The sequence below is a fragment of the Centropristis striata genome, chromosome 8 (assembly GCF_030273125.1).
Source record: "Centropristis striata isolate RG_2023a ecotype Rhode Island chromosome 8, C.striata_1.0, whole genome shotgun sequence".
Lineage (NCBI taxonomy): Eukaryota > Metazoa > Chordata > Actinopteri > Perciformes > Serranidae > Centropristis > Centropristis striata.
The window spans coordinates 15205914-15223426 of NC_081524.1; the positions used below are offsets into that span (position 1 = coordinate 15205914).

At 36.5% G+C, this 17513-nt stretch overlaps 1 protein-coding gene across 2 annotated transcripts in view; it reads right to left on the reverse strand.

Annotated features, from left to right (window-relative positions):
• Positions 1 to 17513, reverse strand: part of nbeal2 (neurobeachin-like 2) — a 58395-nt gene that overhangs the window by 4624 nt on the left and 36258 nt on the right. For both annotated transcript variants that reach the window (XM_059338685.1, XM_059338684.1), the window contains exons 32-53: positions 16366 to 16515; positions 16113 to 16270; positions 15004 to 15128; positions 14795 to 14912; positions 13764 to 13921; positions 12519 to 12652; positions 11952 to 12059; positions 11762 to 11857; positions 10021 to 10145; positions 8850 to 8990; positions 8633 to 8763; positions 8422 to 8531; positions 7096 to 7213; positions 6185 to 6282; positions 5964 to 6077; positions 5783 to 5869; positions 4696 to 4805; positions 3970 to 4142; positions 2909 to 3003; positions 2699 to 2815; positions 1150 to 1311; positions 156 to 304 (exon numbers count right to left, since the gene is read on the reverse strand). In XM_059338685.1, the coding sequence (XP_059194668.1) occupies positions 156 to 304; positions 1150 to 1311; positions 2699 to 2815; positions 2909 to 3003; positions 3970 to 4142; positions 4696 to 4805; positions 5783 to 5869; positions 5964 to 6077; positions 6185 to 6282; positions 7096 to 7213; positions 8422 to 8531; positions 8633 to 8763; positions 8850 to 8990; positions 10021 to 10145; positions 11762 to 11857; positions 11952 to 12059; positions 12519 to 12652; positions 13764 to 13921; positions 14795 to 14912; positions 15004 to 15128; positions 16113 to 16270; positions 16366 to 16515 (2777 nt within the window). The remainder of the gene's footprint in view (positions 1 to 155; positions 305 to 1149; positions 1312 to 2698; positions 2816 to 2908; positions 3004 to 3969; positions 4143 to 4695; positions 4806 to 5782; positions 5870 to 5963; positions 6078 to 6184; positions 6283 to 7095; positions 7214 to 8421; positions 8532 to 8632; positions 8764 to 8849; positions 8991 to 10020; positions 10146 to 11761; positions 11858 to 11951; positions 12060 to 12518; positions 12653 to 13763; positions 13922 to 14794; positions 14913 to 15003; positions 15129 to 16112; positions 16271 to 16365; positions 16516 to 17513) is intronic.

Here is a 17513-nt window from a genome sequence, read left to right on the forward strand (position 1 = left end):
GTCATTGTCAGTGCACCAAAACAAAATATAGATATCCTTAACTCACCATAATAAGGAAGAAAGAAGAAAACATAACATAACCCACTGTTTCCCTGGATGGTTTTAAATCTGACAGGCTAAAAAAAAATGTCAAACAATGTTTTTAATGTCTTTACCTGCATAGATCTCGTATGTGGAGGCTGCCCTGCATGGTCCCCACGATGATGTGATCCGACACCAGGTGGAGCGCCGTCACCTGCTCCTCCATGGTGACGGAGGCCAGCAGACAGCCGTTTACTGAGTAAACATGAATAGAGTACTTGGCCTGTAGGAATAAGCAGATTTTAGTGATAACAAGCAGGTTGAGAAACTTGTTTAAGCGTGTTTGTATATGCACTGTGCTGTAGAACAGTAGTTCTCAACCTTTTTGAGTCGCGACCCCCAATTTAACATGCATGTTGTCCGTGACCCCCGCTCACTGAACACAATCTCACATGCACAGTTCAGATCACCCAAAAAAGAAACAAAATGACCAAAAAACGGAACCAAAATGACCAAAGAAGACACAAATTGACCACAAAATGATAAAAAAAACATAAAGTGACCGAAAAAAGGCAGAAAATGACCAGAAAAGACACAAAATGACCAAAAAAAGACACAAAATGACAAAAAAGACACAAAATGACCAAAAAGACACAAAATGACTAAAAAAAGACACAAAATGACCAAAAAAGGGAAACAGTATGACCAAAAAATTCACAAATTGACCACAAAATGATCAAAAAAGACATAAAATGACCGAAAAAAAGGCAGAAAATGACCAGAAAAGACACAAAATGACCAAAAAAAGACACAAAATGACCAAAAAAAGAAACAAATTGACCAAAAAAGACACAAAATGTCCAAAAAGACACAAAATGACAAAAAAAAGACACAAAATTACCAAAAAAAGGAAACAAAATGACAAAAAAACACACAAAATGACAAAAAAAAACACACACAAAATGACCAAAAAAAGACACAAAAAGACTAAAACACATTAACACATGAACACTTTAACACAGTGGAGACAGAGCTGACTTCCTAAATGATTTGGCGACCCCCAGAAATCATCTCGCGACCCCAATTGGGGTCCTGACCCCAAGGTTGAGAACAGCTGCTGTAAAGTACCTTTCGATGAGAGTGCTCCTCCAGCGAGGTCTGGACCACGATGTGGCCCTCCATGCCCACCTGGAGCTCAGAGATGATGGCCGGTACGAAGCTGTCACCAGGAGGACGCAGCGTCCGCAGGAACTGGCCTCGCCGGACTGTGTGCACGATCACAGTCCCATCCTGGTACAGGGAACAGCAAACCAAACTCTACTTATTGTGCATGTTGACAGTCTCTCGATGCAAACCAAAGTCACATTAGTATTTATTGGAGTCTTTGCAACCCGTACTGCTGCAACTTTTGGCAACAGGAAAAATCTTAATAGATGAATATAAGGCCCCTGCTAGGTTTAATGGACTTGTATAGCGTATCTTCTCTAATTTAATGTGTTTAACCAGTTAAAAAGCTCAAAATGAGAGTCAGCCAAAGCTGTGGTTTGCCCTGGCTTATTTGCCGACATTAAGCTTTCCAGGTTTGAAACGACCGCTGGCTATAAGATGGAAACATCTGTCTCTTCATACCAATAAAGTGTGTGTTTGGGGTTGTTTCCTGTAGCTGGTAAAGATTACATTCTGGCTTCTTAATAAGCCACATCACAGTTTGCTTGGAGAACATCCAAGTGTTTTCAAGCATAATGTGGGGTGTTTTTTACGGTGAACACCATTTTTCACACCTGCACAAACCTACAGAACTCAAATATTATGATGTTTTTTAGCCACCAACAAATCATTATCAGTTTAAGTAATATTTTCACTGTTTACTTTGCCATTAGATAACCCTGTTTAAGTTTACCTGCTGGGAACAGAAGAACAGACAGATTTGTGGCCATCTGGAGATAATAATAATATTATTAATAATATATTAATATTAATAATAATAATAATAGGCTAATTGATTGTGATGATGATATAAGAAATCATGACTGTTTGTGTCTTATATTACTTTATGCGTCGTTGAGTACCCTGAAAAGTGCAATATATAAAATGTATTATTATTATTTATTATTATTATTATTATTATGATAATTATTTATTTATTTTATTACAGTAGGCTAATGAGAACTATGTCTATTTCTTCCAGTGGTCATATCATGTTAGCATCTTGCTAATGGGCATGTATTAGTATTATGCATAGGATTTTTTATTCAGACATTTGCTGAGTTTGTTGATTTTTTAAAAAACTTTATTGAAGGTTTGGACAAATAAACTCAACTTCTCATGAAAGCCACGGGTATAAGCTCTCAAATACTTTTTGAATTTCATTTCTATCTGCTACAGAGGCTGAAACATTTTCTGTTGAATTTCCAGAAAAACTTCAGGTTTTAGGGGTTCTTTCAAGGTTTTACAGGCATGCTTTTCCAGGCGTTTTAGGCCTTAATGGGTTAAAGCAGCAGAAGCCCATAAAATTACTAGATTAGATAGAATTAGATAAGAATTAGATAAAATTACTTTTTTATCAGTGGAGTCTTGTGGCCTTTGACAGGAACAGAGTGGCTTCAATTATCTGGAGAAGCAGGTTTTTAACTTCTGAATCAAACTGTTCATAGAATTTGAATGTGTGCACGCTGACCTTTGACCCTGAGACAGCCATGTCCAGTTCAGTGCTGATAGCCACACAGGTGACCTCCTGGTCATGTCCACAGAGAATCTGCACGGGCCGAGGAGACAGACCGCTGGAGAAGCCACCCTGAAGGACAACAGAAGAGAATCCACATGTGAAGCCACAGCTTTGATGGCAGCTTGTGATCATGATCATGTGTCCAAGTGTGTGAGTGTTTACCTGCTGTAGGACCTGCCATACTATACAGGATGTGTCCCTTGAACCAGAGATGAGGTAGATGCCACAAAGATCCAGAGCCAAGCAAGTAACAACGTCTATGTGGAACACATAAAAATACAAATGAATATGTAACATAGAGAAAAGCATGTATGGCACTTTCACCCTGTTCATATACAGCGCACATAATGTTGATGAACATGATGTATCCTCCATTTGCACTACTATGTATATATTTATATATATATATATATATATATATATATATATATATATATATATATATATATATATATATATATATATATATATGTGTGTGTGTGTATATATGTGTGTGTATGTATATATGTGTATATGTGTATATATATATATACACTTGCACTAATGTACAGTTAGATCTGCATTTATTATTTATTTCATTTATAATCTACACCTATATATACAGCATATATACTGCAATTTTATACAATTCATTCCTGTATATATTGCAATATGATTCACAATTACTGCCTAATGCACTTCTGGTTTATTGTTTATTGTTATTGTTAAAAAGATCCCCATTAGCTGTCACCAAAAGTGGGAGGAGCTAGTCTTCCTGGGGTCCACAAGACAAAACAAAAATCACTTAACAATTAAACATTGTAGACATTATTATATACGTTATCAGAAATCATTCCGAATAAGTTATTACATTCATATCTATTACATTAATTCTCACTTTCATACAGTAAATATGTTAATTCACTACTCACAAATTTAAATAGTGCATTCTCAAGTAATAATTAAAAGATACTTTACTATTCAGTTCACGTATATTCAGTCGGCAATTACTCCAATAACTGATAGCACGATAAATAACTGTTCTCTTTAAGGCATTTGATTTTGGACATGGTAACATCATCTGACCACCATTAGCTGACCTTGTCTCATAAGAATGAACCTGATCACATCTGGTTAGATGCTATCTGCATTTCGTTGCTTTGTACTAGTGACATGTGCAATGACAATAAAGTTGAATCTAATCTAATCTAATCTAAGTTAGATATTTGACAATAACAGCTCACCAATGTGCCGGCAGATCCTGCCCACCAGCTTGCCCTTGGCCAGCTGAGTCACCCGTAGGCTACAGTCCCAGTGTCCTCCACTGAACAGCAGGCGGCCATCGTTGGACACCACCAGCACCTGATCGCTGATCTCCACCCCGGGAGAGAAAGGGCCGCTCAAGAATCGCTGCGTCCTGCATCCGAGAAAGATCAAAGTTAGAGATAACAAGTGAGCATGAGCTGTGGCCTAAATGTGGAGAAGATTTATAATCAGCACATTAAACTGTCATGACATCTGCAAATTACAACCTGCGTAAAACCCAGTGAACAAACGGCTCTTATCCTGATTTATCTCACGTTTATGGGATCCATGTTCAAGGTCAGTTTAGAATAAAATCCATAAAAGCACATTTCTATACATTAAAACAAGCTTTGAAGCATCACAGAAAAGGAGGGATAATCAGACACATGTTACACTTGGATCCAGCTGTCAGGAAAGGTTATGCTTTTTAAAAATTATGTGAAGTAAGTGAGTTTTCAAAGTTGAGGGCTTTTGAGTAAAAATGAACATCCATAAGAAAACTGCAAACAGTATTTTTTAAGAGGCTTGTACTGCTTTCTTAGAGTCAGCTAATGACATTCTAAAGAGATTTTGGGACTTTATTAGGTGTATTAGATGTTGGATGATTGTGTAAACCACAAAAACTTAAATATGGGCTTCACATTAGCTTACTAGAAGGAACTCACTTGGGATTAGTCATGGTGGGGTCCTTAGTGAAGGTGAAGTAGTTGGCTATGTTTTTGTCGTATGGCAGCCAGCTGTGTGTTCCTATCAGCCCATTGGAACTCACAGTCACCTGGAGAGAAAAAGCGCCATCATTTAATCATCATTTAAAGGTATACTATGCAGGATTTTTATTAAAAAAACAATGAATAGACTCAAACAAAAGTAATCCCTCAATCTTCACTTATGGCCCACTACAGTGTGTGGCAGTGTCTGTATCTGCAGAGATGCTGCCTTCTGCTTGTGTGTCACACTTTGGACACAACTTTTGTCGAGCCAGGAGGAGGTCCCAAGTTTGAGTGTTTTATTTTTAAAAACAGTAAGCATTCATTGGGCAGGAAATTAATAAGATTCCATCCACTAATAGAAATAACGACCCCTTATATCTACTACTCGGCATATCTGATTTGTCCATCACCGATAAATTTAAAAGAAAACTTCATCAAACACTTGCTTTCTGTGCTAGAAAGTGTATTCTTTTGAATTGGATAATGGATAAAGCTCCTTCTAAGGCTCAATGGCAAAGGGTGATACTTGAATATGTTGCTCTGGACCATCTGACATGTGGACTGCACAGCAGGGATGATGCTTTTCGTAAAACATGGGAACCCTTTTTGTCATATATTGGTTTGAATATCTCTACCATTCTTGGAAGAGGGTTTGTATCGTAGCTGAGAATGCTCTGCCTTGTAAGTGACACCCTACCGTTTAATTGATATGGTTTTGTTTCTGGTTCCCTTTCTTTGATCATGTTAATGTATCATGCATGGCAGTGCACACTTGGTTTATTTGGTTCATTTGTGTAGGATAACTCCTGAATCTCTCGCCTAAATCTGAATTGAAATATGTATGTGAGCCAAATGTATGTTTTTTGTTTTTGTCATGTATGTGTTCCTGTTTTGTCTTTTGAAAATGTAATAAACACATATTTAAAAAAAAAAAAAGAAACAGTAAGCACCAATTCCTGCATAGAATTGCTCAAAATTAGTGCATTATTGTTGTTACGATTGCAGTGAGTTTTACATGTGGCCCTTTTGAAAGAGTCCTTACCAATATATCTGAGCCCTGGATGATGAAGGAGCGATTCTGGCTCTTTGGTACCACTGCCTGGACCAAAGGAAGGCCATCACTTACCACCTGAAGCACACACAAGCACACATGTCAATACATACACACAACTGCACTATTTAGTTATCAGTTTGAGGAATACTGAGATCATGACAGAACCCACCTCCACAAATGGCCGGAGTTTGTCGAGCTGCTCAAAGATGTTTGGGGGCAGAGTGTCCAGACGGGCCTGCCGCCTGGAGGCATTCTCAGCTGACATACGGGTAGGATGAGGTTCCTGGTTCCAGATAGGAACGTTATATAAAACTGCCACTTTTTAAACAAACTAAAATGCAGCTCAAAAAAAAAAAAAATCAATGCTTTGAATTTTTCTGGGAGGTGTACCTTAAGGAGCTGACAGGGAGTCTGTCCGAAGTTGCTGATGATGCCTTCCAGGGCCTTACGCTCCACCTCGTTGGCAATGGCATCCAGATCTACTGCACCTGTATGACACACGAGAACCAAGAGTGAGTGTTATACAAGAACAAAAAAAACACTGTTTATACGCCAAGACTGAGGTTACGTTTACATGATGACGGTCTGAACAGAAGACGCAAAAGTGGCGTTGCGTCTTCACTTTTTATTCCTCGTTTAGACGAGCGTTTTCGGGAGGAAATCTGCTGCATACGGTGACGCAAAAGTGTGGGAAATTGGATTGTATGCAGCCAGGCGGCATCACTTAAAGCCATAAGAGCATCTTTGGGCATGCAGAAGTTTTCACGCCACACATTTTCATCAGCTACTCCTTCCACAAAGTTCTCCACCATCACTAGATCTCCCAGGTCTCGTTCACAGCCGTCTGGCTCCTCCCACCAATTGCTGCATCCAGAATGTGATGGAGGTAATTCCAGATCCTTCTCTGTTCACTAATACTATCTGTACATATCCTGTACATTTGGTGGAAAGACTCCTGTAAGTTTATTAGAGCTGCCAGAGCAGCTTGAAGGTCCCACCATGGAAATAATCCCACGTTTGTTTATTTCCTGTACTGGAGCATGTATGTGACGTAAACACATACGTGACGTGAGCAGATCAGATCAGAGTTTTGTGTCTTGTCAGTGTAGACGACACGCTACGGAGGAGAGGATTTTTGCGTTTTTAAGCCCCAAAAACGCCGGCACCGTCTAAACGAAAGGCACTTCACATAAAACATTTTGTCGTTTTTACCTGCGAGCGTCCTGGTGTAAACGGGGCCTGAAGGGAACATCAGGAGAAAATGACAACACTATTGAAAATATGTGTTGCTTTTGCCTTACCCTCATAGGTGCAGTAGTAGAAGACATTGAGAGCGTTTACTGCCTCTTCACCTCTCTGCTTGTAACCAAAGATCAGGTCGATCCACTCATGGAGGTGATTGGACACATGATCACATTCCTAAATGTTTAAGATACAAGTTGGTGTTAGAAATGAAATGCACAATTGAGAAGTTGTAAGACACTGCACAGTGTTTGTGTAGACCAGTGGTGGTTCTACACAGGGGCCTCCAGGGGCCACTGCCACTGTGAAGAAGCCCTTGGCCCCTGCTGTGGCCCCTGTGTCTAATTAATAATAAAATGATCAATTTGTAAAGATGAGAGACGGAACAATTCTTACCTATTTTTTGTTCAAACAATATCTCATCGTACACAAAATGAAACCAGAATGAGTATATTGTATAATAGTTTAATTGTGCAATAAAAATGTGTGTATATATATATATATATATATATATATATAAAAGACCATTCTCACTGTACTGCACTTTCAAAATAAAAAAAGTAACTGTGCACAAAAATGAGAAATGTCATCGTCATACAAAAATAGTTGTTATTGTTGGTACGTCTCATTGTTTCAATCAATGTATTTGTATCTTCCAAATATACAGTACAGGCCAAAAGTTTTAGAACACCCCAATTTTTCCAGTTTTTTATTGAAATTCAAGCAGTTCAAGTCAAATGAACAGCTTGAAAGGGTCCAAAGGTAAGTGGTGAACTGCCAGAGGTAAATAAAAAAAGGTAAGCTTAACCAAAACTGGAAAATAATGTACATTTCAGAATTATACAAGTAGGCCTTTTTCAGGGAACAAGAAATGGGTTAACAACTTAACTCTATGGAGTCTTGGGCTATTTTGTCCATTTCTGAATTCTTTTCATGTCTTTGTAAGTCATTTTGTGTCTTTTTTTTAGTCATTTTGTGTCTTTTTTTAGTCATTTTGTGTCTTTTGGTGTCTTTTAGTGTCTTTTTTGGTCATTTTGTGTCTTTTTTTAGTCCTTTAGTTCAACATAAAATGTGATTTTGAATCTTTTTTTTTACTTTCAAAACACTATCATGCTCAATAAAGAATTTTAAATGTTGCAAATGTGCATTAATTTCAGAGTACACTGAGACATTAAACTGCATCATTTTCATTTCTGAAAATTCTGGAAAAGTTGGTGTGTTCTAAAACTTTTGACCAGTAGTGTACGTAAACAAAATTTTTAAATAATTTTGAATGCTTAAATATCATATTTTGCTGTTTTTAATGTGCCCCTCTGATTAAACACTGGCCCCTGCTTGGCCCCCACAGTAAAACTGGTCTAGAACCGCCACTGGTGTAGACTCACCAGGGCTTTCCTGTGTTTCTTGATGAAGTCTTCTCTGGATGTGGCCCAGCGAGGCAGAAGAACATCTGTCACTTCATCTTGAGATAACTGCAAACGCCCCAGGTCAAAACCTACCATAATTATAGAGCAGCGTCGCATGAACCTCTTACAAATACTTGTAAATCAACATCACAATCACAACAACACAAAGCAGATTCCTTTTCTCCCTCACCATTCATGTTCTGCAGGAATTCTGGGAAGTAGAAGAACTCTGGGATGAGCTCTTTGACGTCAGCTGGGCTCTCCATGCGAGCCTGCCAGGCTGCTGCCACCGCGTGGAACTGTCTGTCTGCGCAGTCAAACCTAAAAAATGATGACATGAAACAGCATGAGACTGCAGAATAGCTGGAATTTTTAGGGGACAAACATGCAATAGTCAGCTCCCTCACCTGCCACTCTGCAGCTGGATGTGCAGAGTTGTGAATGGCTCCATGCGGATCATGTAGTGCATGACTCCTGCTGCGTTAGAGTAGTGTGTGCCATAGTGGAATTTGTCGATGGTGCCAGTTGAGTCTTCGAAGCTCTCATACCTAGTGACAAAACAGACAAAATTAAAGCCACATGTTTTTCATACACTACACATACACACACTACATACACTACTGGTCAAAAGTTTTAGACACACCAACTTGATGGTGAAAATGAAAATGATGCAGTTTAATGTCTCAGTGTACTCTGAAATTAATGCACATTTGCAACATTTAAAAATTCTTTATTGAGCATGATAGTGTTTTGAAAGTAAAAAAAGATTCAAAATCACATTTTATGTTGGACTAAAGGACTAAAAAAAGACACAGAATGACCAAAAAAAGACACAAAATGACCAAAAAAAGACACAAAATGACCAAAAAAAGACACCAATAGACACAAAATTACTAAAAAAAGACACAAAATGACCAAAAAAAGACACAAAATGACAAAAAAAGACACCAATAGACACAAAATTACTAAAAAAAGACACAAAATGACCAAAAAAAAGACACCAAAAGACACAAAATGACAAAAAAAAAGGACACCAATAGAAACAAAATTACTAAAAAAAAAAGACACAAAATGACCAAAAAAAGACACAAAATGACAAAAAAAAGACACCAATAGACACAAAATGACTAAAAAAAGACACAAAATGACCAAAAAAAGACACAAAATGACTTACAAAGACATGAAAAGAATTCAAAAATGGACAAAATAGCCCAAGACTCCATAGAGTTAAGTTGTTAACCCATTTCTTGTTCCCTGAAAAAGGCCTACTTGTATAATTCTGAAATGTACATTATTTTTCAGTTTTGGTTAAGCTTACCTTTTTTTATTTACCTCTGGCAGTTCACCACTTACCTTTGGACCCTTTCAAGCTGTTCATTTGACTTGAACTGCTTGAATTTCAATAAAAAACTGGAAAAATTGGGATGTTCTAAAACTTTTGACCGGTAGTGTATATACGTATATTTCATTTTTATTTTTATTTTTTCATGTTTTAGCTCCTTATATTGAAGTGATACATCCTTGGTTGGCTACTGTTCTGCAACACAACCAAAATCAGATTGTTACAAACACACTTACTTTTCTCTGACATTCTGTGCGTGGCGGGGGTTGACCACGCCGATGGGTTTGGACAAGTCTCTAAAAACAGAAGGGTCCTCCAGATCCAGAGTGTCAGAGGTATAGTCACACAAGATCCAGGGGAACTGAAGAGAAACATGCAACATGAGTCTTTCTCACACTGTATATGCATGATCTTTTCTAACAATAGGATACAAATAAAATGCATTAACCCTCTATGGCAGTAGTTCTCAACCTTTTTGAGTCGCGACCCCCAAATTAACATGCATGTTGTCCCCAAACCCCGCTCACTGAACACAATCTCACACACACAGTTCAGATCACCCAAAAAAGAAACAAAATGACCAAAAAAGGAAACAAAATGACCAAAAAAGACACAAATTGACCACAAAATGACCAAAAAAGACACAAAATGACCAAAAAAGGAAACAAAACTACCAGAAAACACACAAAATGACAAAAAAGACACAAAATGACCAAAAAAAGAAACAAAATTACCAAAAAGACAGAAAATGACTAAAAAAAGACAGAAAATGACAAAAAAAAAGGAAACAAAATTACTAAAAAATACACAAATTGACCTCAAAATTATCAAAAAAAGACACAAAAAGACATTAAGTTACCAAAAAGACTAAAACACATTAACAAATGAACACTTCAACACAGTGGAGACAGAGCTGACTTCCAAAATGATTTGGTGACCCCCAGAAATCATCTTGCGACCCCAATTGGGGTCCCGACCCCAAGGTTGAGAACAGCTGGTCTATGGTACGGTGTTGCCCTCAGGCAACATCCCCATTTTTGGCCTGTCAGATTTCTACAATGCATGTTTTTGAGTGATGCAATACTTTAAAAAAGAGGGAAGAGTATAGGGAACCAATAGCAATGCTTTAATTTGTCACATGACCTCCAGGAGGCCATATTGAAACACTATTTTGCAGATCTTTTCAAAGGAAACAACTTTGCCATTTTGCACCACAAAAAATCACTCAAAACGTCATTTCCTGGCCCTTTTCCATTTGGAAAAAACTATTCCTACTTTTAGGTGAGTAAACCTTCATTTTTGATAGTTTCATACACTTTAAAGCATTTCATTTCAATGGGTCGCATTCAGACAAGACACCGGTTAAAAAAGTTCCTTTTATAATGTTTTTAAATTTAAAATGTTATGTATTGTACCCTGTTGAAGCTTCTGAATCTTTTACACATGTTTATTAAATAAGTTATATTAAAATTAATTTTAAAAAACTTTCTTTTTCACTTGTGCATGTTATGGTAGAATGTTGCCTATGGGCAACAAACCCCAAAAACTTCTTTTTGTGTCTTTTTTTGGTCATTTTGTGCCTTTTTAAAGTTATTTTGTGTCTTTTTTTGGTCATTTTGTGTCTTTTCTGGTCATTTTTTTTGTCAATTTGTGTCTTTTTTGGTCATTTTGTTTCTTTTTAGGGCCATTTTGTGTCTTTTTTTGGTCATATTGTGTCTCTTTTTGCTTAATTTCATGTAATTTTCATTGGTCATTTTGGTGAGAGAGATGTTTTAGTTGTTGTCTGCTTCATTATTTGTCCAAAATTCATTGTATCAACTGAGTTTGTATGATGTGAACTGTGAGATTGTGTTCAGTGAGCGGGGGTCCCGGACAACATGCATGTTAAATTGGGGGTCGTGACTCAAAAAGGTTGAGAACTACTGCCATAGAGGGTTAAAAAAGTAGTGCACATTCAGGGAGACTGGCTGTACTCACCACAGGATACTGTGACAGGTCGTTGTATGTTCGCCCAGAAATGGTGTTCAGTTGCATCAAGTACTCAAAGTTGGAGATTTCTCTGTAGACCCATTTCTGTTCAACAGATTACCATCAAATTGGTCAAACACAAAAAACTAAATTCATGCCACAACAACACTTCATAGAGAGACTTGAACAGAATAATGACCTGTGTGAGCCCAGATGCCTTCAGTAGCTCTTGCGGGGAGCGAGAGCCGAAGTAAAACAGGTTGGGGGGCCGCAGCCCCAGGATCCTGGAGTACACTTTGTTTCGTACCTGTAAGGCCAGACATAAGGAATTAAACCCCATCATTTCTAAAACATTTACAGTACATGCCAAAAGTTTGGACACACACCTTCTCATTCATTCAATGCGTTTTTCTTTATTTTCATGACTATTTACATTGTAGATTCTCACTGAAGGCATCAAAACTATGAATGAACACATATGGAATTATGTACTTAACAAAAAAAGTGTGAAATAACTGAAAACATGTCTTGTATTTTAGATTCCTCAAAGTAACCACCCTTTGCTTACTAGAATATAAGACATGTTTTCAGTTATTTCACACTTTTTTGTTAAGTACATAATTCCACATGTGTTCATTCATAGTTTTGATGAATTTACAATGTAAATAGTCATGAAAATAAAGGAAACACATTGAATGAGAAGGTGTGTCCAAACTTTTGGCCTGTACTGTATTTCATAAGGAGTTAAATTCGAGCTGAGCATCACCTTCTTCTTGAAGTTGATGAAGTAATGAGCCTGGTCTATGAAGAACAGCTCCAGTGCAGATCGTCGCAGGTTGTAGCGCCTCAGATGAACTTCTCTGAGCTGGGACAGAGGCCTCTTGAAGTCAAACCCGATCCCTAAAGACACAGAAGTTATTCTCTTCTGCTAGGATACTTACAGGTGCATCTCAATAAATTAGAATATCATAGAAAAGTTGGTAACACTTTACAATAACCAACTAAATAATGTTTATAGATGGTTTATAGACCAATTATTAACCATTTACAAAGTGCTTTACATATTTAATCGTTAAATGTTTTCAACCGATTTCTTAATGAATCATTTCAAAATCATTAACATACTTAATATGGAGTTAAAAATATTAAAATGGGTGCAACTAAAACTATTTATAAACAATTAATTATAATTTAATTGTTTGTTAATGGTAACGTAACTATAAACTTACATTAATAGACATGTTTATAAATAAATATACATCTATTTGCCATTTATACATGATTAAGTTCGTTAAACATTAATAAATTATGTATTTACCATTCTAAATGGTCTATAAACAGTTTATAAATGATGATTTAACATTAATAAACTATCTGTTTACCGTTTATAAATTAATTATTATTATTGTAAAGTTTTTGTAAAGTGTTACCGAAAAGTTTATTTATGTCAGAAATTCAATTCAAAAAGTGGAAATAACACATTATATAGATCCATTACACACAGAATAAAAACATTCCATGTCTTATTTATTTAATATCTTCTCATTATAACGATTATGGCCTAATTTAATGAAGACCTAAAATTCAGTGTCTCAAAAATGTTTAATATTACAAAAGACCAATCCTAAAATGTATGTTTAATATGGAAATGTTGGCGTCTGAAAGTATCTATATGACTCAATACTTGTTTGGGGCTATTTGACTTAACTACTGGAAATTGACTTTTCCATCATATTCTAATTTATTGAGATGCATCTGTAGATGTGCAGTTAAAAAAATGTTAGGTGCACTGAAAAAAGAACCAACTATATTGAATTGTTTCATTTGATAACACCTAAATGAATAAAGTTCTTTCAAATTAATTTAAAATCAGTTGTGTTAATCTAACTTATTAAATTAATTTGAAAGAACTTAATTCATTTAGGTGTTACCAAATGAAACAATTCAATTAAGTTGGTTCAACTATTTTCTTTTTTCAGTGTGTGATGTTCATTATCACATATTTTCTTACCTTCCTCTGTCTCCTCTTTCTCACTGCTGCCATCATAGAAGTAGAGATGGTGCGTGGTGACCTCCAGACGACCCGGAACAACCGCCACGATGGTGATCAGCTCACAGTCTTCAGACAGAACCAGCTTTTCTTTCTGACTCTCGTCCTCTCCCTCCACCCTGACAGCGTGGGGGAAAAGTTAAACCTTTACGTATTCATTTTTAACATACACTACTGGTCAAAAGTTTTAGAACACAACTACTTTTCCAGAATTTAATTGAAAATGATGCAGTTTAATGTCTCAGTGTACTCTGAAATTAATGCACATTTGCTACATTTAAAAATCTTTATTGAGCATGATAGTGTTTTGAAATTAAAAAAAAGATTCAAAATCACATTTTATGTTGGACTAAAGGACTAAAAAAAGACACAAAATTGCTAAAAAAAAAAGACACAAAATGACAGAAAAAAGACACAAAATGACAAAAAAAGACACCAATAGACACAAAATTACTAAAAAAAGACACAAAATAACAAAAAAGACACAAAATGACAAAAAACACACCAATAGACACAAAATTACTAAAAAAAAAGACACAAAATGACCAAAAAAACCCACAAAATTACTAAAAAAGACACCAATAGACACAAAATTACTAAAAAAAAGACACAAAATGACCAAAAAAACACAAAATGACTTACAAAGACATGAAAAGAATTCAAAAATGGACAAAATAGCCCAAGACTCCATAGAGTTAAGTTGTTAACCCATTTCTTGTTCCCTGAAAAAGGCCTACTTGTATAATTCTGAAATGTACATTATTTTTCAGTTTTGGTTAACCTTACCTTTTTTTATTTACCTCTGGCAGTTCACCACTTACCTTCGTACCCTTTCAAACTGGAAAAATTGGGGTGTTCTAAAACTTTTGACCGGTAGTGTATTTCCAAGGTCAGTTTGGTGGAATTAAACTGTCTTCTTTGTGTTTATGGCCCACAGACATGCTGTAAGCTGGAGACACTTGCACATAAATTAACGCAAATTAGAGACTCACTTGTTATCCAAGAAGACGAGGTCCTCGTCTCCCAGCTGATCGTCCTCCATGTCGCTCACTTTTGCTTCCTTTGCGACAGCCAATGGGAGGGGTTCAGAGCTACGAGGGCTGTCGGCTCCTGATGTTCGTTAAAAACAAAAAACATCTTTAGTGCATTTTACTTGCATGATGAAAGAGCATATTTGAAATGTTGATACCCAGTGACATACCCATGTTGTCCCTCAGGGCGCTGGCCTCGCTGTGAGCATCATAGTTGTAGTTGGGCACAAGTTTGAGACGCATCTTTGAATATGTTTCTGCATTGGACAACTTCAGTTTCACAACTGGTTGAACCCTGGGCAGAGAAAACGAGTCAAAGGACAATATAGTTTCAGATAAATGTTGTTGTTTTGTTTTACAAAGGTGAATATAATTCTTGGTCAGAGAGATTTAAAAAAAAACTTCAAAAGAAGGTCAGGGAAAGGGACCTGCAAATTGTAATCCTGGATGATGTCTGGGCCAAATGCATCCTCAGCATACACACCTCCTCTATATGTATAAGGCACGGACTGATATAATTTAAGGTATTCCACAGAGTACATTACCCGAATGACAGGTTAGCAAAAATATATCCATCGGTTCTCCCTATTTGTCCCAGATGTGGGAACTCTGTGTCATTGGGTCACATGTTCTGGTCATGTTTCTCCCTAGCTGATTTCTGGTCCTCCATATTTGACTGTCTTTCCGCTTTATGCAACACATCCCTCAAACCCAATCCACTCACTGCTATATTTGGAGTCACACCCTTGAACATGCATGCCACAAATACACAAAAGAGAGCAGTAGCATTCTGTAGTCTCATATCACGTTGGGTAATCTTAATGAATTGGAAATCTAAAAAAAGCCCACCCTTCAGGAGATGGATTCAGGAGGTGCTATCTTTACTTCAGATAGAAAAGATCAGACATACACTGAAAGGTTCCTGTGACACATTCAGTAGAGTGTGGACTCCCTTCATTGAATATGTGAAGAAGTTGAATCTTTAACAGATCATGTTATCAAAGCACTCTTTCTCTAGTCATCTGTCTGACTAGCCCATTGATATACCTCTGCAGAACTGGATCTTGTATTTCATTTCGTTTTATTTTATTTTATTTTTAATTTTTTGTACTCTTGGTCCCATGGGAGGGTATAAGGGGAGGGAGAAAGGGAGGGTACTAATATGGGATTATATTTTGAGTTTGTATGTTTGTATTTGTATGTATGTATGCTCATTTCTGTATAACTAAAAATGCCTAAAATAAAGTTATAAAAAAAAGAAGGTCAGAGGTTGCCATACTTGTTGGCCCATGCTCCTCTCTCACTGGTCAGAAGCCTGCGGAGAGCTTTCCAGTGGTGCCACACCACCCCCTGCTGGCTGGAGCTCTGCTTCTGACAGCTGAGGTACCTGTTGTTCTCACATCTGACCCGCTTCAGGGAGGGGTCCAAGATCACTTCCTGCTTTCACAAAAACACACACAAAGGTCAGATCAGTCCTGTGAAAGGTTTAAAATCAGTTCTCCTATGAAAGTGAATCTTGAAAGTTTTACAACCTGAAACTTGGACTTGCTGTCTGATCGTTCTTTGTCCCGTTTATAAGCCGTACTCATCAGGTCATCGAAGCAGGAATTCCAGAAGTTGGACATGATGTCATGACTCCTCCCAAACGTGTCCAGCTCGTACTGCTCCATGGTGGGCTGGACCTGGACGCAGATGTTTTGAGAAGGAGGTCATTAATATGCACATATTTAGCTTAAAATGTCAAGGACAACTCAATCAAGTAAAAATAAATCTTCATGCAAGCATCAGGCTTTTCAAAAAAACAACAAAGCAAATACCTACATGACTTTATTAACACAAAATGAAAATAATTTGATATAATAATAATAACAAAATAAAAAATACATACAAAATATAATGTAAAAATTTCCAAAAGCCATAATTTGACCTTTTAAAAAATATATAGGTTGCCCTTCCAAAAACCAACATTACTTTATTAAGACAAAATGAAAATAATTGATATAATAATAATAATAATAATAATAATAATAATAATAATAATAACAAAATAAAAAATACATACAAAATATAATGTAAAAATTCCCAAAAGCCATAATTTGACCTTTTAAAAAATATATAGGTTGCCCTTCCAACAAAGCAAACACCTACTTTACATATTAACATAAAACAAAATTAAAATAATAATAAAAAAATAAAAAAAACTGAAATAATTAAAAATCTACATAGAAATTATAATATAGAATTATAGGCTACACTTCTAAATTTACCATAAGCCAAAATTCTACCTTTAAAAAAATATATAAAACAATACCTGATTCCTAAAGAAAGAATACCCCATGTTAGATGGTTTAAACAGGACAATTCTCATTGTACAAATGAGAAACAGGACTGGAACTACACTTCCTCTTTCAACAGTTTCCCTTTATTTATCGATTGTATTCGAGGAGATCATTTTTACAACTACTTCACTATTTAAACTCATTATTTTTTTCCTCTTACTGCCTCACCACTTCCTGCTAAAAACATGAAGTTGTATAAACATACAGAACCATATAGAACCCCCTATGCATTTATTTAAACAAATATGTGGGCGAAACTGCAAACACATACACACTTTAACATAGATGCTTGGGAAATATGCCTGGGCTATCACAGCAGCCAAAGTTATGCCACACTGGCT